The 24,384-nt window shown below is 42.8% G+C and overlaps 1 protein-coding gene across 2 annotated transcripts in view; it reads right to left on the bottom strand.

Annotated features, from left to right (window-relative positions):
- The window catches only part of PDE7B (phosphodiesterase 7B), a 466,602-nt gene that overhangs the window by 147,397 nt on the left and 294,821 nt on the right, over positions 1-24,384 (bottom strand). Inside the window, exon 1 of one of the 2 annotated variants that reach the window (XM_082249719.1) lies at positions 22,682-23,372. The exons of the other annotated variant lie outside the window; for it this stretch is intronic. Within the exon in view, the coding sequence (XP_082105845.1) occupies positions 22,682-22,913 (232 nt within the window). The 5' untranslated portion in view covers positions 22,914-23,372. Of the gene's footprint in view, positions 1-22,681; positions 23,373-24,384 lie in introns of those variants that run through there. 2 annotated transcript variants of the gene reach the window in all.

Genomic DNA, 24,384 nt, shown 5'->3' with positions numbered 1-24,384 from the left:
AAGTGAGAAAATATTGCCTCCAATATACACAAAAGAGAGTCTTCTAAGCTTTGATATATAAGCTACATATTTCACGAGCGTGTGCTATAAAGTGGTATACGGTAATTATTATGGATTCATCATGTGCTTGACAGGATTGCAAACTAAAGGCAAACTGCCTACACTGGTCAGTGCTCTGTTATGTGACACGATCTAGCTTGGCATTGTTCTCCATTATACTCTTTTCAGTCACATTTTGGTTCAAAAGCATTTTTCATAAGTTCTCATCAAATGCAAGACGAGTAATTTAACCACGTCTGGACCGGAAGGTTTTACCCCTTAAGGAGCAGGCCATTTTTTGCGATTCGGCACTGTGTTACTTTAACTGACAATTGCACGGTCGTGCGACGCTGTACCCAAATAAAATTGATGCTCTTTTTTTTCCCCACAAATAGAGCTTTATTTTGGTGGTATTTGATTACCTGTGTGATTTTTTTTATTTTTTTGCGCTATAAACAAAAAAAGAGCGACAGTTCTGAAAAAAAAAAACAACAATGATTTTTACTTTCTGCTATAAAACATTCCCAATAAAAAAAAAATTAAAACTTCAAATTTTTCATCATTTTAGCCCAATTTGTATTCTTCTACGTATTTTGGGTAAAAAAAAAAAAACCCTATAAGTGTACATTGATTGTTATGTGCAAAATTTATCACATCTACAAACTAGGGGAAAGATTTATGTAATTTTTCTTTATTTATTTTTACTAGTAATGGCGGCAATAAGTGGTTCTTAGCGGGACTGCGACATTGCAAAGGACAGATTGGACGCTTAACTGACATTTTTGACACTTTTGGGGGGACCAGTGACATTACTACAGTAATAAAAATATGCACTGTTACTGTACAAATGACACTGGCAGGGAAGGGGTTGACACCAGGAGTGATCAAAAGGTTAAATGTGTCCCCAGGGGCTGCTTTCTAACTGTGTGGGGGATGGGCCTAAGGAATGAACACAGGGACCTGTGTTCCTAAATAGGAGGAACACAGGAGCCCTGTGTTCATTGCTGACAGAACAGAGGTCTGCTGTGTCTACAACGGCAGACCGCCGTTCTGTCTCCATGGGGAGTGATCGCGGGTGCCTGGCGGCAATCGAGGCCGCCTGACCCGCAGATCAGCTTCCCCTGTGGCGAATTTGCATGCGTGCACGTGCCCCCATTCGCGGTCCCTCGAAGCGACGTACAGGTACGTTGTTTCGCGGGTAGGAGCCAACCTGCCGCAGTATATGTACGGCGGCTGGTCGGCAAGTGGTTAGAAGTCCACCTTAAAGAGGAAGTAAACTTCCTCTGCAGACATTTACCTATAGATAAGCCTATAATAATGCTTACCTAGAGGTAGTGAAAATATCTCCTAAACGTGTACCGTTTAGCAGTGCTTTAATTGGCCCAAAAGAGGTGCCGGTACTCTATTATAGCCTATAAATTTTGTCGTTCCCCCCCACCCCACATCAGGGTCCCCACAGAGCACCCCCCCCCCCTGGCCTGGGCTGGGGCTCCGGAGCAGGGGGACTCACTGGTGGCTCTGGAGTGGGAAATATTCTTGGGGGGGGGCAATTGAGGGCGCAGATGTCCAAAATTAGCGTACCGGTATGCTAAGGCGCACAGAGAGGTGGCGGTATGCTCAAGAGCCATATTTGGAAGTGGCGGTACTAAGTACCAGTGCATACCGGCCCACTTAAAGTCCTCAGCAGAAGAGACCGGATCGGATCTTTACAGGGCTAGATAGGTTAGTGTTAGATTGTGGGTGTCTGTAGATGCAGGGATTTTAGTTTTAGGGTGGACTTACACTTTAAAGTATATAGTAAACGCAGTCACTAAAATTTCATATACGCTTTGTCAATATAATCTCAAAAGTCATTTTTTGATATTATATTATCTGCAGCTTTTATTACAATAACAACTAGTTACCCTTGTTCAGAAACTTCCTGTTAAAGGGTGACAATGCTATGTCCCTGGGTTTCAACTGTGCCCATCACTCAATTACCCAGGATTTCAATGGAAACTACAAGTGGCCAACACACATTGTGCAGGCATGGTCTGCTGTTGTTGGTATCAATAAACTTGCCATGACAATCCCCCTGTAGAGCGTGCACGTAGACAAAAACTGTCTGCAAAGAAGCTGCAGAAGGTCATCAGCATCGGGAGAAAACAAAGCATGCATAAGGGTCAAAACAGGTATTCTTAAAAAATTGCAGCTTGGTGGTTTATCAAACTTATTGGCATTCAGTTAGGATTTACATCTATTTTACAAAAACGTGTGTCTATTTTAGTGCACAACTAACACTATTATTCAAAAATAGACAGAGCTATTACTTATGAAGATGTCAAAACAAGAGTTTCCCAAAGATGGATCACTGAAATTAGATCTTCACCACTCAGGCATCAAATCAAGTAGGCAAAAGTGTATACGCAAATGATATCCAGGTTTTCAAGGCTATTTTTGTCAGTGATGTCATGGCACACGGGCAGTTGCCAAGTGTTTACTTTCCATGCTCAGTCTTGTCCTCTGAGGTTATCAGGTTAAGACGATCACTCGCTTGTAGAAATAAGGGGCATTTCAAGAGTTTAATCAGGGTATCCATAATTCCTTTAGATGTATTCTGGATCAGCAAACAGAAACTGTGTAAATAATAAGTGTTAAAGCGGCTTGGTCTTATATAAAAACACTTAGTGGTTGTAAACCCTTGAATATACCCAGTGAAGTGAATAGCCTCCAGTGACGCACAGAGATTATTCCTCCTAAATAAGTTGTACTGTACCTGTTTATCTGCAGCCCTCTCTCCTCTAAAGCCGTTCAAAGTTCACACATCAAAGGCTACTTCTGAGCTTTCTGAAGGCAGGGGGGGGGGGTAGGGATATGATGTCACACACTGCATGACACAGAGGTGAGTGTAATCTGACACCCGAGTGGAAGCAATGGACACACCCACCTCTACACAGTCTCATAGGGAAACTTTCAGAGCTATTAATCACCTACTGTGTGCTGGCAGGGGGGGCATCTCCTGGGATTGCCTGGTGTCAAGATTAACGCAGATAGCAGGGGAAGCACTTTGGATTGTGGCAAGTAAACGCTATAGAATATGCTATATTGTTTTCTCATTTTAGAATTTTACAACCCCTAATTACTTATCTCACTGTAGAACCTCACTCATTTGAAGAGCTAAGCTTGACAAAGTATCTGACACTTCTAGGTGTGTGCTAAACCTGGTCCCTGTGACTGGGATCAGTAGTTCCTTCAACCAGCCCCCATGCAAAGGACACAGCATTGATGAAGAGGCAGGCCAAAGAAACCATAGCGTAGGACCAGACATCTGCTCTTCTATAAATGGGTATTCATTGTAAAGTGAAGCTTTATCTTTACTAAGCTTTTGAGCAACTGCACTTGCAAAGTGCAGAGAAATTTTACCTTTAGTAAATCAACCTCTTTGAAATAGAAAAGCTATATAGCAGTAGTTAACTTAACAATAATAGTGGACATCAAGTGCAGCCCCCAACACTTCCAGAAGGCCACACAATAGCAGCATGTTTTTGTGCGCTGAGACAGATTGCTTCGAGTAAGGCAGTCCAATACATCATATCACAATACACTGGTGTCAGTTACTGCAATAATAACCACCAACAATGGTGTCAGTGATTGCAATAATAACCCCCAATATTGATGTCAGTGACCGCAAAGATAACCTCCAGCATTGGTGACAGGGAGCTAAAAAAAAACCTATTTGTGTCAGTAATGACAATATTAACTCCAGCATTGGTGTCAGTGGCCTTCAAGTTGAAATTCAGCCAAAACCTGTCTAATGCTATACCTGTACCTACTCTCAGCCACATTCTAAATCTAGCCCTGTAATGAAGAGATCGCTATACTTACCTATTCTGCAGCCACTGCGGTCTGTTCCTATGCTGAGCTGTCAGCGGTGGCTTCAGTGTGTGGGAGTGTGCAAGAGAGGTGGCTGACAACGGAAGCCCCATAGTAACTCTATGACGTCCCTTTCTAGGCATTTCACAGCTGTTGTCAGCTTTCTCTCTGTGCACAGTAGCAGCCGCTGGAGACCAGAACCAATTGGCTTCAGAAAAGGCAAGTATAGCATTTTTTTCTTTATGGGGTTAGATAGATAAGGTTTAGAATGTGTCTGAATGTTGGTTCAGCGATAGGTTTTGGCTGAACTTCCACTTTAATAATAATCCTAGCATTTGTGTCATTAACCACTTGCCGACCTCCGCAAGTACATATACTGCGGCGGTCAGCCCCCCCTGGGCAAAGTGACGTATTGGTACGTCACTCGGCCGCGAGCCAATAGGGGGCGAGTGCGCGCCGCCGGAGGCGCGCTCCCGCCCCCACTCGTTCACTGCCATCCCCATGCGAGTGACCGGTGCTCCGATGTCCGCCGGTCACTCGCGATCCCCCGCTGGAGAGGGAGAAAGGCAGGCGGCTAATGTAAACAAAGCCGCCTGTCATTCTTCCTGATGTAACAGCACAGATCATACGGTCCTGCTATGTAGGATTGTATGTCTCTAGGGTTACATCAAAAGCCACGCCCCTTTACAGTTAGAAGCACGCCCCTAGGGACACATTTAACCCCTGCATCTCTAATAAAGTTAACCCCTTCCCTGCCAGTGTCATTTTTACAGTAACAGTGAATATGTATAGCACTGATTACTGTAGTAATGTCACTGGTACCCCCAAAAATGTTAGTCCGGGGTCCGATCTGTCTGCCGCAAAGTCTCAGTCCCGCAAAAAAAATCGCAGATCGCCGCCATTACTAGTTTAAAAAAAAACAATAAAAATGACATAAACCTTTTCCGTAGTTAGTAAACGCAATAACTTTTGCGCAAACCAATCGAAATACACTTCTTGCGATTTTTTTTCACCAAAAATATGTATCAGAAAACAAATTGGATTTCCAGGACCGTACGAACCCTGCACTACACACTGAAAAGCACTGTCAAGTTTTAAAAAAAAAAATTTCCTGCTGCTTATGTGACTAGTTACTATATTAAAGGGGGTCTCCAAACATTTACATAGTTACATAGTTAGTGAGGTTGAAAAAAGACACCAGTCCATCCAGTTCAACGTATGATGAGTGTGTGTTTGCTGTTAATAGTACATTGTATACCCCTGTATGTTGTGGTCCTTTAGGTGCCCATCTAATAGTTTTTGAAACTATTGATGCTCCCTGCTGATACCACTGCTTGTGGAAGAGAATTCCACATCCTTACCTCTCTGACGGTATGGAACCCTTTACGCAGTTTTGGTTAAACTGCTTCTTTTCTAATTTTAGTGAATGGCCATGTGTCTTTTTAAATTCCCTTTCGCTGAAAAGTTTGTTCCCTATACTAGGGTCACCAGTACGATATTTGCGCATTGATATCCTATCCCCTCTCAAGTGTCTCTTCTCCAGAGAGAATAAGTTCAATGCTTGTAGTCTTTCCTCATAGTTGAAGTCCTCCATTCCCCTAATTATCTATGTTGCCCTTCTCTGGACTCTCTCCAGTTCAAGCACATCCTTCCTGAGGACTGGTGCCCAGAACTGGATGGCATACTTGAGATGCGGCCGGACCAGAGTCTTGTAGATTGGGAGAATAATCGTTTTATCTCTGGAGTGAATCCCCTTTTTTAAACATGCCAGTATTCTGTTGGCTTTGCTTGCAGCAGCTTGACATTGCATGCCATTGCTGAGCTTGTTGTTTACTAGGACTCCCAGGACCTTTTCCATCTTAGATTCCCCCAGAGGTCCCCCCCTAGTGAGTAACTTTTTATTTGTATTTCTGGCACCCAAATGCATTACCTTACATTTTTTAACATTAAACCTCATTTGCCATGTAGTTGCCCACTCCATTTTTTTGTTTAGGTCTTCTTGTAAGGTTTCCACATTCTGTGTAGAAGTTATTGCCCTGCTTAGCTTAGTATCGTCCGCAATTACTGAGATTGTGCTGGTTATCCCATTCTCTTTATTCTAACATTCTAAATAAAGTGCTAGTTTAATGTCCTTCAGACTTTTGGAGGGCCGACTTTTGCGGCCAGTGGGAGTAGAAAATTTTCTGATGTCAGTAGGAAAAAATAATGCCCCATTGTTTCAGTTAGAGCAATTGCACCTCATTATTGGTGTAAGTGGGAAGAATTGTGCCCCATCATTTGTGTCATTAGGAGGAATTGTGCCCCATCTTTTGTGTCATTAGGAGGAATTGTGCCCCATTGTTGATGTCATTAGTAGGGATTTTGCCCCCTTCATTGGTGTCAGTGGGGGGAACTATGCCCCACTGTTGGTATCAGTGGATGAAACAGTGCCTCAAGGGCTGGATGAAAGCAAGCAAAAGGCCACGTCTGGCCCGCGGCTGCAATTTGGGGACCACTGCTATATATATAATTTGTGCAATAGAGGAGATATAGAAGTGATTACTCTGTTATATTTTTGGGTATTGGTAAGAAACAAAAACCTCTGATAACATGTATACAGGGCTAAATTTAAAGGGGAAATGCACCCAAACTTGATGTCTAAGTAATCAATCCAGGCTGAATCCTTTTAGAAGTCAGCAGGTTAAAGAGAGTTTCCAGTTTCTCTTAACACAACCATGAAAATCATCAGTCTGACGGGAGGAGAAAGATCCTGTGACATGACAACCTAGTTCCAAAAAATTAAAAGTCAACAGCTGCAAAAACTGTAGCTGCTGACTTTTATAAAACAGACACTCTCCTGTCCAGTGATCCAGCCCCATGCTCACCTGGGCTGGTTGTTCACTGGTCTTTTGGTGCCCAGTTCCGGCTTGTTAACTGTGGAAGGCCAGCTATGAAGCCGCAAGTATTCTTTTCCCACTGCACCCTATAATAGGTCCCGCAGCCTCTTGGTACCTGTGATGTGTTCAAGAAGGCTGTGGGCTGAGAGATGGGGGGGGGGGGGGACAAACTTCCACTTAGAAGTGGGAGTGGGTACCTGCCAAAACAAAAGAAAATCCAAAATATGGTAGAGGAGGGGGTAGGAGTAGGAAAAGCGGAATTTTTCCTTTTGGCTATTTAACATGGGTCAAACTAAAATATCCACTGGAAAGACACTTTAAGGCTGGGTTCACACTATTGCGAATTGGATGCGGGTTTCCCTGCCTCCAATTCACGTGTCAGGAGATTGTGACCCGCTCTCTATGGAGTTGGTTCACAAATCTCAGGTGCGAATTGCACAGGAGTCCTGTGTGTTTTCTAGTCTGTTTCAGGTCCGAATTCAGCCAAAAAATTCAGACTAAAATCACACCTAAAAAGAATAACTAGGGATGCACCGATCCGACTATTTTGGAGCCGATACCGATATCTGGCGTTGTGAAATCGCCGATACCGATACGGAACCGATCCGGAGCTACACACAAAGCAAGCGGCTGCAGTACAGAGCAAAGCCGCTGCTTCATGTGTGTGGCTCCTCCATTCACAGGCGGAGTGCATCTGATATCACTCCGCCTGTGAGCCGGACCTATACAGGAAGTAGCAGCTCCCATCCCATACTATTACTGCACCTAGTAAGGGATGGCTGAGCCGTTACTCAGCAAAAACCGGATCGGCCCATGGGACGGCTAGATTTTACCGATCCAGCTATTTTGTCCGGATCGGGCCGATTTCCAATCCGAATATCGGATCGGTGCATCCCTAAGAATAACAGGGACGCACCGGACCCCTGCTGTGAGCCGCTCCATGCGGCAATGTGAGTCCAGCCTAAAAAACAGTAATTTGCTTGTGAACAATGTATATGAACTCAGATCTAGCTGCATGACCCAACATTACAACTGTATGGTCAAATCTATCAGCTCAAGATTACAAGACAAGAACCTTGATTGTGCAGAAACATTAGGCTGGGAGATCAGATTAGTATATAATTGTATCTTCCATAGTGAGCAATTTAATTCAATATCAATCAGCCACATGAGCCACTTCCTTCTTACATTGTGTGATTAGTTACGGTTTAAACCTAATTAAACAAATATCTGCCTTGCATGGACATCTTCAGCAAAGTACATGATGACAACTGCTCACACTGTATTGTTGTTGGACTACATACCAGGCTGAAGCTCTAACTTACAAACTTTAGGTATAGGTTAGAATGCAAGAATATATTTTTTGATTGTGTACAAATACACAGGGCTTTTTTCAGCTGGAACTTGGTGGAACTCCGTTCCACCACCTTTGGCTCAAGCCCTGTGTTCCCTACTCACCACGTTCACGCATAAGCACAGGTCTGACTTTCTGTGTTTTCCAAGTGCAGTATGAGGACAAAGGAGATGCCAGTGCCTGGGGTGCAGTGCGGATGCTGACACCCCCACTGGATGATCTCCCTGCAAGTGAAAGAGGCAAAGCAACCTACAGTGTAAGGGGAAGTATTAGAGAAGAAGAGGGGTGAAAGTGAGATGTGGATGGAGCATGCAGAGCTAAGCAGCTGTGGAAGAAGGATGAACTCTGCACTCTGTGTATAGCTCACCCCTAAACTCTGCACGCAGCAGACTCCTGAACTCTGCGCTAAGTAGTTAGCACACTCCTGAACTCTGCACGTAGTACACCTCTGAACTCTGTGCTCTGTGTGTAACCCCACCGAACTCTGCACTCTGCGTATAGCTCACCCCTAAACTCTGCACGCAGCACACTCCTGAACTCTGCACTAAGTAGTTAGCACACTCCTGAACTCTGCACTAAGTAATTAGCACACTCCTGAACTCTGCACTAAGTAGTTAGCACACTCCTGAACTCTGCCCTAAGTAATTAGCACACTCCTGAACTCTGCCCTAAGTAGTTAGCACACTCCTGAACTCTGCACTAAGTAGTTAGCACACTCCTGAACTCTGCACTAAGTAGTTAGCACACTCCTGAACTCTGCCCTAAGTAGTTAGCACACTCCTGAACTCTGCACTAAGTAGTTAGCACACTCCTGAACTCTGCACTAGGTAGTTAGCACACTCCTGAACTCTGCCCTAAGTAGTTAGCACACTCCTGAACTCTGCCCTAAGTAGTTAGCACACTCCTGAACTCTGCACTAAGTAGTTAGCACACTCCTAAACTCTGCGCTAAGTAGTTAGCACACTCCTGAACTCTGAACGTAGTACACCTCTGAACTCTGCGCTCTGTGTGTAACCCCACCGAACTCTGTACTGTTAGTGAAATTTTTACTAATTTGGGGAGGGGGATTTGGGGGGTCGTGGTTGAGTTCCTGCACCTATTTTCTGAGAAAAAAAAGCGCTGCAAATACATATGCATGAAAATATCCATTGAGCACCCATAAGTTATAAACATATGTCTGCACTATAACTGGAGAACAATATGTAATTGGCAAAAGTGTTTATTTAAGGTGACAGATTTCTGGAGATTTGAAATTTCTACTGTTCTTCCTCTTCACCGGCAGCGCTTCCAGGACGTTCAAGATGAATGGCGCAGATCAAACAGAATCCATCTGGTTCTGCAAGCACTGCCGAAGAAGAGGGAGAACAGTGGGTGTTTCAAAACCCCAGACTGCTGGAGCGGCTACAAGGGTGCTGACAGCTCGGCAAGTAAAGCTCGGCAGCTCGGCAAGTAAAGCAAGGATTTGGGGGGGGGGGGGGCGGGGAGGGTGTCTGCTGTTAGTTCACCTTAACATTTTTTTCAGTAAAGGTAACTCACCCTTTAAACTTTCATAGTCCTTTAAGTTTAATATAATAAACTTTCCCTAGTAAACTATTTCTTAAAATTTTTACCCCAGCACTTGCAGTTTGCTGCTAGCTCCTGCTCTGCCAGTGCTGCTTCTCTGAACTTCTAGTCTTCACGGAAATAGTTAACAGTGGACAGTGCAGTCTCAAGTCAATCTGTTAGTTTGGAGAAGGGAAGAGCAAGGGATTGTCCTGTCATCCCAGGCTGTATGTTTCTATTGATGCACGCAGTGTAAGGAGTCCCTTCTTGCAAGGGTGACTCCAAAGGATACTGCAAGAGAAAGGAGCCACCCTGAAACAGGAAACCTGGGGTATTGATCATGACACTAGCTTAAACTAAAACATTGGCAAGGATTAAAAGATAAAAAAGCTGCATACTCATGATTAACTCAGCTGCTGAAAGTGCCTAAAAACCAGAACATTTTTTTTATCACTTTAATTTATTATACAGTCTTGAGAATGCTAAACAACTTGACCATTTGCTGACAAGCCACAGTACATATACTGTGGCTAGGCGGCACACGAGGGCAAAATCACGTACATGTACGTCATTCTGCCTGTTCTGGTTTAGGGGTCCCCTAACGCGACTGCTGAGTTCACCAGACACAGTGGATTGCGGATCACGGTACATGGGACTCGGGGATCATGCAATCGCAATGCGATCACATGATTACAATGTCAACAAAGCTGTCATGAATTAATTCATTCATAACAGCTATGTTTTCTACGCTGTGCTTGGCCCACAGTTATCACATGGTACCTTGACCAATCACAGCACCCTGTACCATTTGATTAGCTGTAGCCAATCACAATCACTAGTAATCACAGTTGTCACGAATGTAACCCACTCTTGACAGTTGAAAACTTTGCCAGTCAGTGTCCCTGATCACCACCACATCAGTCATGTGATGACGCTGTACTGCACCGGTGACAAAAAACACCAAACTTTATTCAATTTCTAAATTTAAAAACAAATTGTGACAAAAAATGACTTTAAAAAATGTCCACACCTCTTAGTAAATGCCTCAGATTGTCTACTTTCCAAAAAGTGGTTATTTTTGGGGGTATATTGTACTGTTCTAGCATTTTAGGGCCTCAAGAAATACATCAGAATTGATCAATTTTCAAGTATGTAATACCTTACTTTGTGGACGCTTTAGCTTCTATGCAAACCAACTAATATACACTTTTTGTTTTTTTTGTTTTTTTCCTAACCAAAGATATGTAGCCGAATACATTTTCGCCTAAATGTATGATTTTTATTGGATATCTTTTATGATAGAAAGTAGAAATTATTGTTTTGTTTTTTTTCCAAATGTTCTTTTTTTGTTTATTTCACAAAAAAAAAAAAAAAAAAAAACAGTGGTAATCAAATGCCACCAAAAGAAAGCTATATTTTTGTGTGAAAAAAAATGATAAAAAATGTCATTTGTGTACAGTATTGCATGACAGCGCAGTTGCCAGTTGAAGTAGTGCAGTGCTGAATAGCAAAAAATAGCCTGGTCATGACAGGGGTAAAACCTTACAGAGCTGAGGTAGTTAAATCTTCAATTAACCACTTTAAGACCCGGAAGGATTTGCCCCCTTAATGACCAAGCCACTTTTTTTAAAAAAAAAAAAACAATATTTTTCACATTCTGCTATATAACATTCCCCCCAAAAAAAATTAACAATCAAAATTTTTTAACATTTTAGGCCAATTTGTTTTCTGCTACATATGTTTGGTAAAAAAAAAAATCGCAATAAGCGTATTTTGATTGGTTTGCGCAAACGTTATTGCGTCTACTAACTATGGGAAAGATTTGTGTAATTTTTATTGTGTTTTTTTTACTAGTAATGGTGGCGATCTGCGATTTTTTTGCGGGACTTCGACATTGCGGCGGACAGATCGGACCCCTAACTGACATTTTTGACACTTTTGGGAGGACCATTGACATTACTACAGTAATCAGTGCTAAAAATATGTACTGTTACTATAATAATGACACTGGCAGGGAAGCGGTTAATAATGTGGGTGATCAAGGTGTTAAATGTGAGCCTAGTGGATTGATTCTAACTGTGGGGGGGGCGTGCCTTGTTGAATGACCATAGAGACCTGTAATCCTATATAGAAGGATCACAGGGGCTCTGTGATCATTCCAGGGAGAAGAACGGTCAGCTGTGTTTACAACAGCCGACCGTTCTTTTCTCTCAGCGGGGAGCGATCGCGGGTGTCAGGCGGCAATCGGAGCCGCCTGCCCACTGCATCGGCTTCCCCGCTGACGAGCAGGGGCGTGAGCGCGCCGGCGGCGGCAGTGCTCGCCGATTTGCGTAGGAGTGACTGTACATTTGCGGCGGGCGGTCGTAAAGAGGTTAATGTTCATCACAAGCATTTGATAAAAGGAGCCAGTCAACCGAGAATCTATAGTGAAATATATTATTCAAGCACCACTGTCTTATGACTCGTACACACGATCAGATAATGGGACGACTTAACATTCGCATTTTGTTGCATGATACTAGTATCTAATTCAACAATGCGTATTAAACGTATGATTTTTTTTCGTACGATTCTGGAAAAGTTTCCTGGTTGCGTAGCAATATATTGGATAGTGCAAAATAAAAACAATGGCAGCCAGGCTTTTTCAGGGTTGTTTTCATGTTTCTGATCATGCGTGGTCTTCATCTATCGATTTTTAGCGGACGCATACTGTACTGATTAAACGATTGTCGCTCGCTAGGCTATCGTACCACAAAAGTTTTCGTGTTTGTCCCTTCGGATTTTGTTGGATGAAATGTCGTGATCAGCTGTCGAAAGCTGTGTACGAACGATCAGATTATCGTGCGATCAATTCAAATTTTTTTTCGTACGATTATCTGATCCTGTGTAGGAGGCATTTGTTTCTTTGTGCTTAGGGTTCTGAGGGTTCAGTATTTGATTTCAGTGTTGTCAAAGGCCCAGTAACCTCTCCGACAACAGATGTCTTTTATATATTATATCTGTATATTTGATATGGCATGTTGACATTAAAACATCCAGTCATTTGCTACTTGATTCAATCCCATAATCTACAGAATCAGAATGATTTCCTTTTCCTGCCTATGTTACAGCAGATACCACATTAGGCTGATGGACAGATGCAGCAAAACATACACAGAAGTATTTAAAGAATGCAGAATTAAATTGAAAATAACTGTAGGTTACCAAGCTAAAGAGACAGTTCACGAAAGTTAAATGCCATGAAAGGGTTGCATTCCTATCCCCATAAACCATTACCTTTATTTTTTCCTTAGCAACCATAACAACAATCTCATTACCCGTGCTGCTACCATGTTATTACCAACATGGAGGAAAATTATTTTTAAGCAAAATTACAGGTCTCAAATGAATAATTAGGATTTCCATTAATGGGATTTATGGCTAGGACTAGTACTGCAGGACCAGTAGTCCATCTGAAAAGTAACATTTGCTAGGACCTTTGTTAGTTCTATTTCATTTTCTGATCCAATACCTTTAAAGTAGTGCTTTTCTTCTTCAGTTTTCATAATCTCCTACGGAACAGGTTTTTCATACGATAGGGTCACAGGATTTCTAAAGTTAACCTCTGATAGCCTAAATGCATTTCCAATATTTTCTCTGTGAGGCGATAGCGGTGGTGGTGGGGAACATTTAACTAAAAAATTAAAGTGATATTAAACCTTTGTTTTTTTTTAATTACAATAAAAAACATGTTTATACTTTCCTGCTCTGTGCAATGGTTTTGCACAGAGCAGCCCCGATCCTTTTCTTTAGGGTACACCGCTCCAGGCCCCTTCCCTTCGGCGGGTGCCCCCAGGAAAATACTCTTTTCATGCGTGCGTGCTCGCTCATTGACACAGACAGTGGGACTTGGCTCTGTCCCCCTGCTCCCGTGTCACAGCATTTCTTTGACATGGCTCCCACTGCTATCAAACTGCCCAATGAGGAGGGAGACAGCAGCTCTTCTGCACATCACTGGATCGGGCTCAGGTAAGAAAAAGGCGGAGGGGGGCTGGGAGCGAGCTGTAGCACGAAAGGTTTTTCACCCTAATCTATAGAATGCATTAAGGTGAAAAACCTTAAGGCTTTAGAACCACTTTAAAGTGGTACTAAAACCTAAACTTTTTTTACCTTAACCACTTAAGCCCCGGAGGATTTTCCTGCTAAACGACCAGGGGGTATTTTGCGATTCGGCACTGCGTGACTTTAACGGACAATTGCGCGGTCGTGCGACGCTGTACCTAAACTAATTTGACGTCCTTTTTTTCCCACAAACAGAGCTTTCTTTTGGTGGTATTTGATCACCTGTGCGCTTTTTACTTTTTGCGCTATAAACAAAAAAATTTTTTTAACATTTTCGGCCAATTTGTTTTATCCTACCTATGTTTGGTAAAAAAAAATCGCAAAAAGCGTATTTTTATTGGTTTGCGCAAAAGTTATCGCGTTTACTAACAAAGGGAAAGATTTTTGTCATTTTTGTTGTTTTTTTTTTTAACGCGTAATGGCGGCGATCTGCGATTTTTTTTTGCGGTACTGCGACATTGCGGCGGACAGATCGGACCCTTGACTGACATTTTTGACACTTTTGGGGTTACCAGTGACATTTCTACACTAATCAGTGCTATATATATGCACTGTTACTGTAAAAATACACTGGTAGTGAAGGGGTTAACTTTATTTGGGAGGGAGGGGCTGTGTGTGTCCCTAGGGGCGTGCTTTCTACTGTGATTGGCTGTGGCTTGAGGTGTAAGGACACTGATCAACGGATCTACATAGTAGATCCGTCTGATCAGTGTTTTTATACCGAGGAGAATGACAGGTGGCTTGTTTACACAAGCCGCCTGACTTTCTCCCTCTCCCCCGACGATCGCCGAGTGACCGGCGGACATCGGGTCCGCCAGTCACACGCGCGGGGGGGTCCGTGACCGTGCGGGAGCGGGAGCGCGCCTCCGCGGGCGCGCGCTCGCTCCCCAGACCCTCCCAGGCTAGTGACGTTAATTAACGTCACTCTGCCTGGCAGGGGCTGACCGCCGCAGTAAATTTACTTGCGGCGGTCGGCAATTGGTTAAAGGGGTAGTAAACTTCACTTTTTATCTTGGACGTACAGGTACGCCTATAATAAGGCTTACCTGGAGGTACAGTAAATATCTCCTAAACTTGCACCATTTAGGAGATATATTTACATGTGTAACAGACAGTGACGTCACCGACGCATGCGCACTGCAGTCTCAATGGATGACATTGGCTTTGAGGAAGAGGGAATTTCCCATTGAAATGCACCAGCCATCTGGAAGGTCCTCCGACTTGCTGGGAACAGTCTCGGTGACCTGGTCGCTTTGTGTCTACTATAGACCTTGATATGCTTTTATCATATATGTGTTTGTGAGTATGCTTCCTTTTATACATTATCAAAGATACCACTTGGGAAACGCGCAAGGTTGGTGCACCCTCTTTTCTTTGTTATACAGTGCTCCCAACCCTCAGAGGGCAGCAATACCTGTGCTTCATTCTTGAACCACCAAGATTCTGTGATACATCCAACACCTTTACACTACCCTTGAGCGCGGGAGAATACGATTGTACTGTCTATGTACAAAACTATTATAAAGTTATACTTTAAATGTTGTTTTCTAAACATAGCAACTTTACCATGGAACTATACAGTATAATCAAGCCTGAATGTAACAAGTTTTTTCTCTCTGGCAAGTACTGCCATAAACAAAAGATTCCTGGGAGGAACAAAAAAAACCATAGGGATCTATTTATCAAAATTTTCAATTTTGAAAGTTGTGTGACATTTGGGTAATAACATTGATAAATAGGCACCACAGTACATCAAACCTATAATAAAACATTTAGAAGTTTGAGTACTTAGAATTGCCCATCTCATGTCCATGGGGGCCTTTATACTAAAGTTACCAGACGCACATTGAATTCCACTGATTTGTGCTGAAATTTTGTCAGTGGGTGGCCATGTTCGCAAAACTTAGATCGACAAAAGTCATTTTTTTGCCCAACTTTGTTTAAGAAGCCAGGGTGGAAAATTCTCAAATGAACAGCGCCTGTATCCAATGAGATGCAGGTAATGTTCAGGTATTCTATTAGTTGGCAGAGCTGGCTGTCAGAATACAACAGCCTAATTAGAAGATTTGCCCATCTGAGTTGTCCATCTGTACGATGATCAAAAGAAATCTAGAAGTGTATGCCCAGCTTAAGGAACAACAGATTAGAAAACCTTTCCTCTATTGCTACCCCCTTACATAAGCTCGCTTTCCCCACCCCATTCCACTTATATAAACAGGTATGATCAGTTCAGTGTGCACACGTTAATTGCCCTTTTATGTCTATGTAAAGACATTACATGACATGCTTGACAAACAGCTAGAATGAAGATCTAACACCTACAAGCTACTAACAGACATTATTAGCTGAGGCATGCATGGAGGTGGAGGAGTAATGATCTCACATGTTGGAAAACCTTGTTGGATAGCTACTGTTTTTTCCCTGATAAGCAGGCTCTGCATGTGTCTGTAGTAGTTCTACATCCCTTCTCCATAGGATAGGTATGAATAGATGAATGGTGTGACCATGGGGATCTGGGGACTCAATGACAGCCTGATGTGACTAATGGGATTTTGGGACTCAAAGCCAGCATGGCGTGACCATTGGGATCTTGGGACTCAAAGCCAGTATGATGTGACCATTGGGATCTTGGGACTCAAAGTCAGTATGATGTGTCCATTTGGGTGTGGGGACTCAAAGCCAGTATGATGTGACCATTGGCAACTTGGGATCCAAAGCCAGTATGTTGTGACCATTGGGATCTGGGGACTCAAAAGCCAGTTTGATGTGACCCTTGGGATCTGGGGACTCAAAGCCAGCATGACGTGACCATTGGGATCTGGGGGCTCAAAGCCAGTAGGATGTGACCATTGGGATCTGGGGACTCAAAGCCAGCATGACGTAACCATTGGGATCTGGGGACTCAAAGCCAGTAGGATGTGACCATGGGGATCTGGGGATTCAAAGCCAGCATAACCAACGTAGGATGGTTGGGTAATATCTGCACATTCAACCACCCTTTAAACCCTACTATGGTCTTTAGATAATTTGTGATTCCTGTGTACTGTTTACTGATCATTTATTAGCATTTTCAACATTTAATTGATTGTCCAATGATTTTCTCCATTGATTCCTATACAGCAAAGTTTTTCACTTACACATGAACTTGTGTATGTTTACATCCATTGACTGACATACACAAAGGCTAGGCACACATACATAGTATGTACTGATTGTCATTTAGGAGTTACATTTTCAAGTCAGCGAGCGATTTTGAAATCATAATGATGATACTAACAGAGTGCCACAATATGCTAGTTTCCAGTAGGTCCATTACATCCTTTACATACTCAACTGGATTTCAGGGGGTGAACAATATGGGGGAAAAGGTTTACAGATATGGGGGCAAATCTGCCCTTGGAAGAACTTGAGGAAAACAAATGTAAATTCCTAATGTTCTGCTAAAAATTTGCTGATCGCTGCCATTACTAGAAAAAAAAAATAAAAAATTAAAAATGCCATAAAATATCCCTTTGTTTGTAGACGCAATAACTTTTGTGCAAACCAATCAATATACGCTTATTGGGATTTTTTTTTTTTAACAAAAAAATATGTAGCAGAATACAGATTGGCCTAAATTGATGAAGACATTTGATTTTTTACAATTTTTTTTATTAGATATGTTTTATAGCAGAAAGCAAAATATATTGTTTTTTTTTTTAATTGTTTTTTTTTGTTTCTAGTGCAAAAAATAAAAACCGCAGAGGAGATCAAATACCACCAAAAGAAAGCTCTATTTGTGGGGTAAAAAAAAACAGCAAAATTGTCAGGTAAAGTAACGCAGTGCCGTATCGCAAAAAATGGCCTGGTCATTAAGGGGGTAAAACCTTCCGGTCCAGAAGTGGCATGTTGGATTCTTTACCCTTTCATGTTTTTGCCTCAGGGCTATCTCTGTTCCTATTAAGAAGATTCACCTTCTTCCCAATTTTGAAATGTCAATAAGTCAGGCATAGAGGAGTAATCTTCCTATGGGACACTTGTTCTGGTGACAACTGTCTCAGCGTGGAAGAGGGGATTTAACTTACTTTGGAGAGATTTGCTTCTACACTGCTACTGCACAGAAAGTCAAGAAAATCTCCAGAATGGGACACAGATGTACAAAAAGAAACTGTCAGGGTTTTTCCCTTATTCCAGCAATTCTCAAGTAGGGTTCCCCCAGAGTTTCCTTAAGCTGTAGGTAACTGACTTTCCAGGTGATGTGAGGTGGTGGCTGTACAGTTTGGAGGTCAAAGCCACTTGGCAGAACCACCAGAATTACACTTAGGGCTCATTACCTCTAGATGCATTGGGGTTACACTGGCAGCTATTTTCAGTGCAGCCCCAGTGCATAAAGAACGCAAAATTCCTTGTTACTTTTGATGTAAATTCAAACCACGTTGGGTGCACTGAAAAAAGTATTGCATGCAGTACTTTTTTTCAGCACAGTAGGTTGCAACTCAAACCATTGCATTGCAACTAGTGATCGACCGATATGGTTTTTTTTATTGCCGATACCGATACTGATATTTTGGTCATCGCATATCGGTATCGGCCGATATTGGTCGTTATTTCGTACATTAAAAAAATGTTTGTTTTTTTTGACAGGCACTGTTGTGGAGGGATCTGGGGGTCTAAAAGACCCCAAACCCCTCCTATGCACTTAAAAGCATTCAAAACGCCAAGTTTGGCTGTTTTAAATGCTGTAATTTTTTTAATTTGGCGCAGAGTACCCGGAAGTGATGTCATGACATCACTTCCGGGTTTTTACATGGAGACCCGATCAGAGTTGAATGCGGCTTTGATCGGGTCTTCTCTTCGGTGGCCGTGCAGGATGGTTGGCCTGGTCTCCCGGTGGGACGGGAGACCCGGGCGAGCCGCGGAAGGCAGCAGGAGGGGCCGGGACGTCCCCTCCCGCTCCTTGTAATGACAGCCGATTGGCTTCTCAGCCGCATTACAAGACAGCCGACCGTCGGCTATGGACGCCGGTACCGGGGTGAGGCCTCTAGCTGCAGGCATCACTCCGGTACAGCACTTTCCTGGAATTTCGGCAATATCGGTAACCTCAGGGGCCGATTCCGATATATCGGGGAAAGTGCATATCGGCCCCCGATATACCGGCTTTGCCGATAATTGGTCGATCCCTAATTGCAACACTGCAGTTTTAAATATAACTGTATTGATATGTCCCTCATAACATTTCAATAAAGTTCTGTTAAAAAAAGGAAGCTACGGTATCAGCGCATCAGCACTGTGTCTCACGGCACACACCAGCGACCGTCTGTTCAGCGCGGCTCGTTGGGGTGATCGAGTCCCAGTGATCTTTTTAACTGTCTGTAAAGAGGACATTCTGATTACCAATGAAAGAGAGACATTCTTGCCAATGACCTTCAACAAAGGGGCATTCAACCCATTGACCTCCAATGTAAGAGGCATTCATCCCACTGACCCCCCCTGAGAAATTAGTTTTAGCAGGGGTTCCCTGAGATCTTAAAAAGAGTTCTTCTGGGGTAAAAAAAAAAAAAAAGTTAAGAAAGGCTGCCCTACTCTATCCAAAACAAAAACATATACTTTAATTAAATGCCCCCCAAGATGTATTTGGTTATCCAATTACCACAATACCCCAGAAAAATGTAAATATAAAGAAAATTTTAAAATTAAACTGAATTAAGGGTAATCCAAAAATACATTTCCTAAAGCTGTGTTCGCACTTGTGGTTTTTTTTTTTTATGTGTGTCTGTACATATGTTTTAAGGTGCTTTTTTTTTCTCTAGTCATTGGAAAGTTAGCTGTAGGGGAGAGAAAAAATAGAGAGTCCTGGTTCACACCAGCGAGGCTTTGAAATTGCACTACTTCAGCGTGATTTTAAAGCCGCATCCCAGTGCGATGTGAATCTGCGATATCATTACCGCTTGCGACTTCATTTAACAAAACTCAGTGCATGCTGCAATGAAATTGCAGAAAATTAGTGCAGGAAATGTTTTCAAACTTAGGTTTCAAGGATTTGAACAGTTCCAATACCGAAAATAGAGTGCGACTCATCATGCGATTTTAAACTGGCCGAAAAGTACATTACAGACGTTTTCAGGTGCTGCAACTGAACTCTACAGGGGACCAAAAACACAAATCTCTGTCCCATAGAAGCTCATGTACTTTTTTGAGCTTCAAGTGACAGTTTTCAAGCATCATGATAGAACCCTAGGATACAATAGGAATGCTCATATCAAGCATTGAAATGTTTCAAATTGCTCAGATGTGAACTGAGCCTCACGGTGGCCATACATGCTTCGATTTTTTTATCTGATGGATGCGCAATTTGATTATAATGATTGAAATGGCAAAAAAATAGCCAAAACTTCCTATCCAATCGATTTGGACTTGATTAATGGCCCCTACCCATGATCCCCAAATTGGACGACAAAAAATCCAGTTTTCTTTGCATGCTAGTCACATATCGAAAAATGAAGATTTTACTAAAGTTACGAAAATTCTTGTACGACAGAATAAAAAATTGGAAGTGATGTAATGTGTTGTAGTGTATTTGTGTTGTATTTTCGAACAACAACTGTACAGAATAAACTTAAATTGTAGTATCTGATATTGTACGAGAAATATTTTTGTGCTTGTCCTATTGGATAATATTAGATGAACTGTCGTGATTGGCTCTCGAAAGCTGTGTACCAATGATCAGATTATCATACGATCAAAGCGGTATTTTTCATCCGATTTTCAGATCATGTGTACGGATCATAAGACTGGATTTAGGGCTAGTTCATACCACATGCAGTCCAGTGCATTTTTTTTTCTGTATCAGAAACGCATTCATATCAGGTTATACGGTTTCCAATGGCATAGTTCACACCAGTGCTTCCAGTTCCAGAAAAAAAGTAGAATGTGCTGCATTTTTTCTGCACTGAACTGTACTGGAATGGGGTAAAATGCATCAAAAATGCGCATGCAGAAACGCTTCCAGACTGCGTTTCTATGGTGTGAACTGGCCCTCAAAGGTGAAGAAAAAAAGAGTAGAAAATGCACTGGAAAGCATAAAAAATGCGCACGCAGAAATGCATCCCAGCTGCGTTTTTTTATGGTGTGAACTGTCCCTCAAAGGTGAAGAAAAAAAGAGAAGAAAAATGCACTGGAAAGCATAAAAAACGCACACGCAGAAATGCATCCCAACTGCGTTTCTATGGTGTGAACTGTCCCTCAAAGGCAAAGAAAAAAAAGAGAAGAAAAAGCACTGGAAAGAATAAAAAACGCACCGGAAACACATCAAAAAGAACATGCAGAAATGCATCTGGACTGTGTTTCTATGGTGTGAACTGTCCCTCAAAGTCGACGAAAAAAAGAGGAGAAAAATGCACTTTAAAGCATAAACAAATTGCACTGGAAACACATAAAAAACGCTTATGCAGAAATGCATCCAGACTGCATTTCTATGGTGTGAACTGGCCCTCAAAGGTGAAGAAAAAAAGAAAAGAAAGACGCACCGGAAACACATAAAAAACGTGCATGCAGAAATGCATCCGGACTTCGTTTCTGTGGTGTGAATTAGCCCTCAAAGGTGAAGAAAAAAAAAAGAATATTGTACTGGAAAGCATAAAATAAACACACCGGAAACACATAAAAAGCGCTTATCCAGAAATGCATCCGGACTGCATTTCTATGGTGTAAACTGGCCCTCAAAGGTGAAGAAATAAAGAAAAGAAAAACGCACCGGAAACACAAAAAACATGCATGCAGAAATGCATATGGTGCGTTTCTATGGTGTAAACTGGCCCTCAAAGGTGAAGAAAAAAAAGAAAAACGCACCGGAAACATAAAAAATATGCATGCAGAAATGCACCTGGACTGCGTTTCTATGGTGTAAACTGGCCCTCAAAGGTGAAGAAAAAAGAAAAGAAAAACGCACTGGAAACACAAAAAACATGCATGTAGAAGTGCATCTGGACTGCGTTTCTATGGTGTAAACTGGCCCTCAAAGGTGAAGAAAAAAGAAAAGAAAAACGCACCGGAAACATAAAACACATGCATGCAGAAATGCATATGGACTGCGTTTCTATGGTGTCAACTAGCCCTCAAAGGTGAAGAAAAAAAAAGAAAAACGCACCGGAAACATAAAACACATGCATGCAGAAATGCATATGGACTGCGTTTCTATGGTGTCAACTAGCCCACAAAGGTGAAGAAAAATGCACTGGAAAGCATAAACAAAACGCACCAGAAACGCATAAATAGCACTTTTGCAGAAATGCATCTGGACTGCATTTCTATGGTGTGAACTGGCCCTCCAAGGTGAATAAAACAAGAAAAATGCACTGGAAAGCATCAAAAATGCGCATGTAGAAATGCATCCGAACTGCGTCTCTATGGTGTGAATTGTCCCTCAAAGGCAAAGAAAAAAAGAGAAGAAAAATGCAATGAAAAGCATAAAAAAACACACCGAAAAGACATCAAAAAGAACATGCAGAAATGCATCTGGACTGCGTTTCTGTGGTGTGAACTGTCCCTTAATCAAACTGGATTGATTGACCAGGGTGGAAAACTATGTAGTGTTTCATATAGAACTAGATGTGTCTTTTTTCAACCAGACTAACTATGCAACTATATTGATCGGCAGCGCTGCGATGCTTTGATCATGAATCCGATCAGATTATGAGAACAGAGATGAGATCCATTATTTCGATTATTTACAAAATTGAAATCCACTTCCCTGTATGTGTCACACTGATGAAATATTATAGACTACAGATCGATTATTCCTATGGGATAGAATTGATCAGAAAAGATATTGATCATTTATGGAAGTGTGTATGGCCACCATAAGAGTATCTGATGTTTCCAGTGAAATGAATGTAGTAGATACCTGGCATTAGTCTTATCTTCCATAGAGGACCATTACCTGGTAGAGATGCCAGGACCTCCTCATTGCTCTGCAGCTCCTTTTGAATGGCACTTTGCAGCTCGTTCTTGGACTTCCAGAGGAGCTTCACCATCTCTATGATCTCCGGCAGCTCGCAGCTTAGACTCCCTGAGTGGTAGGTTGGCAGAGTCCCCATGAAAGTGGGTAGAAGGACCTCACCTGTCCTCCAGCTCCTGCCCACCTCGAGGAAGCATCTATCCAGCACTGGCATCCTGCTGTCCCTGGCACAGGGGAAGTCCACACACTGACAGCTGACACGGGGAACTCTCCGATCTTCCAGCAAAGGGCAATCCGACCAATCGAAGCTCTCACATCGGCTTCACTGACTTCTCACATTGCAGGCTGCACTGCCCGGTCATCGCTGTAGTTAGTGGGTGATCGGGCTGACATGTGCCCGGCACTGATCACACTCTCCGAGGGACTGCCCAGCTGGCTCATTCCTCTGTGCTGCCTGGCCAAGTGCCAGCTCTTCCTTCCTCTCACTCAGGGCATTAGGGCTGATCCACTGAAGGGTGATTTAACCAGCTCCCTCCCCTCTGCTCTTCCTTCTAAGGACACTGAAAAGTCCACTTAGCTGTCCAGGTTAGTTTGTCTGGGTAGCTGAGCCTGTGTCTTTCTGCTAGAAGGGAAAATCTAGTGATTCACACACCAGAGTCAGCAGAGTCTCAGGGAGAAGTGAATCAGAGCTGCAGACACAAGCCCAGTACATGTTGTGTAACTCACAGATCAGCTCTTCTTCCTGTCTGCCTGCAAAATACTGTATACAGCAAATACTGACACATTGGATTACAGGAGCCAAGGAACATACAGGGGATCAGAACATATAGGGGATCACAGGGACATACTGGGGATCACAGGAGCCAAGGAACATATAGTGGATCAGAAAATACAGGGGATCACATGAACATGCTGGGATCACAGGAGCTAAGGAGCATACAGGGGATCAGAACATACAGGGGATCACAGGGACATACTGGGGATCACAGGAGCCAAGGAACATATAGTGGATCAGAAAATACAGGGGATCACAGGAACATACTGGGGATCACAGGAGCTAAGGAGCATACAGGGGATCAGAACATATAGGGGGATCACAGGGACATACTGGGGATCACAGGAGCCAAGGAACATATAGTGGATCAGAAAATACAGGGGATCACATGAACATGCTGGGATCACAGGAGCTAAGGAGCATACAGGGGATCAGAACATATAGGGGATCACAGGGACATACTGGGGATCACAGGAGCCAAGGAACATACAGGGGATCAGAACATACAGGGGATCACAGGAACATACTGGGGATCACAGGAGCCAAGGAACATACAGGGGATCAGAACATATAGAGGATCACAGGAACATACTGGGGATCACAGGAGCCAAGGAAAATACAGGGGATCAGAACATATAGGGGATCACAGGAACATACTGGGGATCACAGGAGCCAAGGAACATACAGGGGATCAGAACATATAGGGGATCACAGGAACATACTGGGGATCACAGGAGCCAAGGAACATACAGGGGATTAGAAAAAACAGGGGATCACTTGAACATACTGGGGATCACAGGAGCTAAGGAGCATACAAGGGCTGAGAAACATACAACGGATCACAGGAGCTGAGGAACATTCAGGGGATCACAGGAGCAAAGGAACATACAGGGAATCATAGGAGCCAAGG

The sequence above is a fragment of the Pelophylax lessonae genome (assembly GCF_965119305.1).
Source record: "Pelophylax lessonae genome assembly, chromosome: 3".
Classification (NCBI taxonomy): domain Eukaryota; kingdom Metazoa; phylum Chordata; class Amphibia; order Anura; family Ranidae; genus Pelophylax; species Pelophylax lessonae.
Note: the sequence above shows the minus strand (reverse complement) of the source record. Positions and strands in the feature narration are given on the sequence as shown.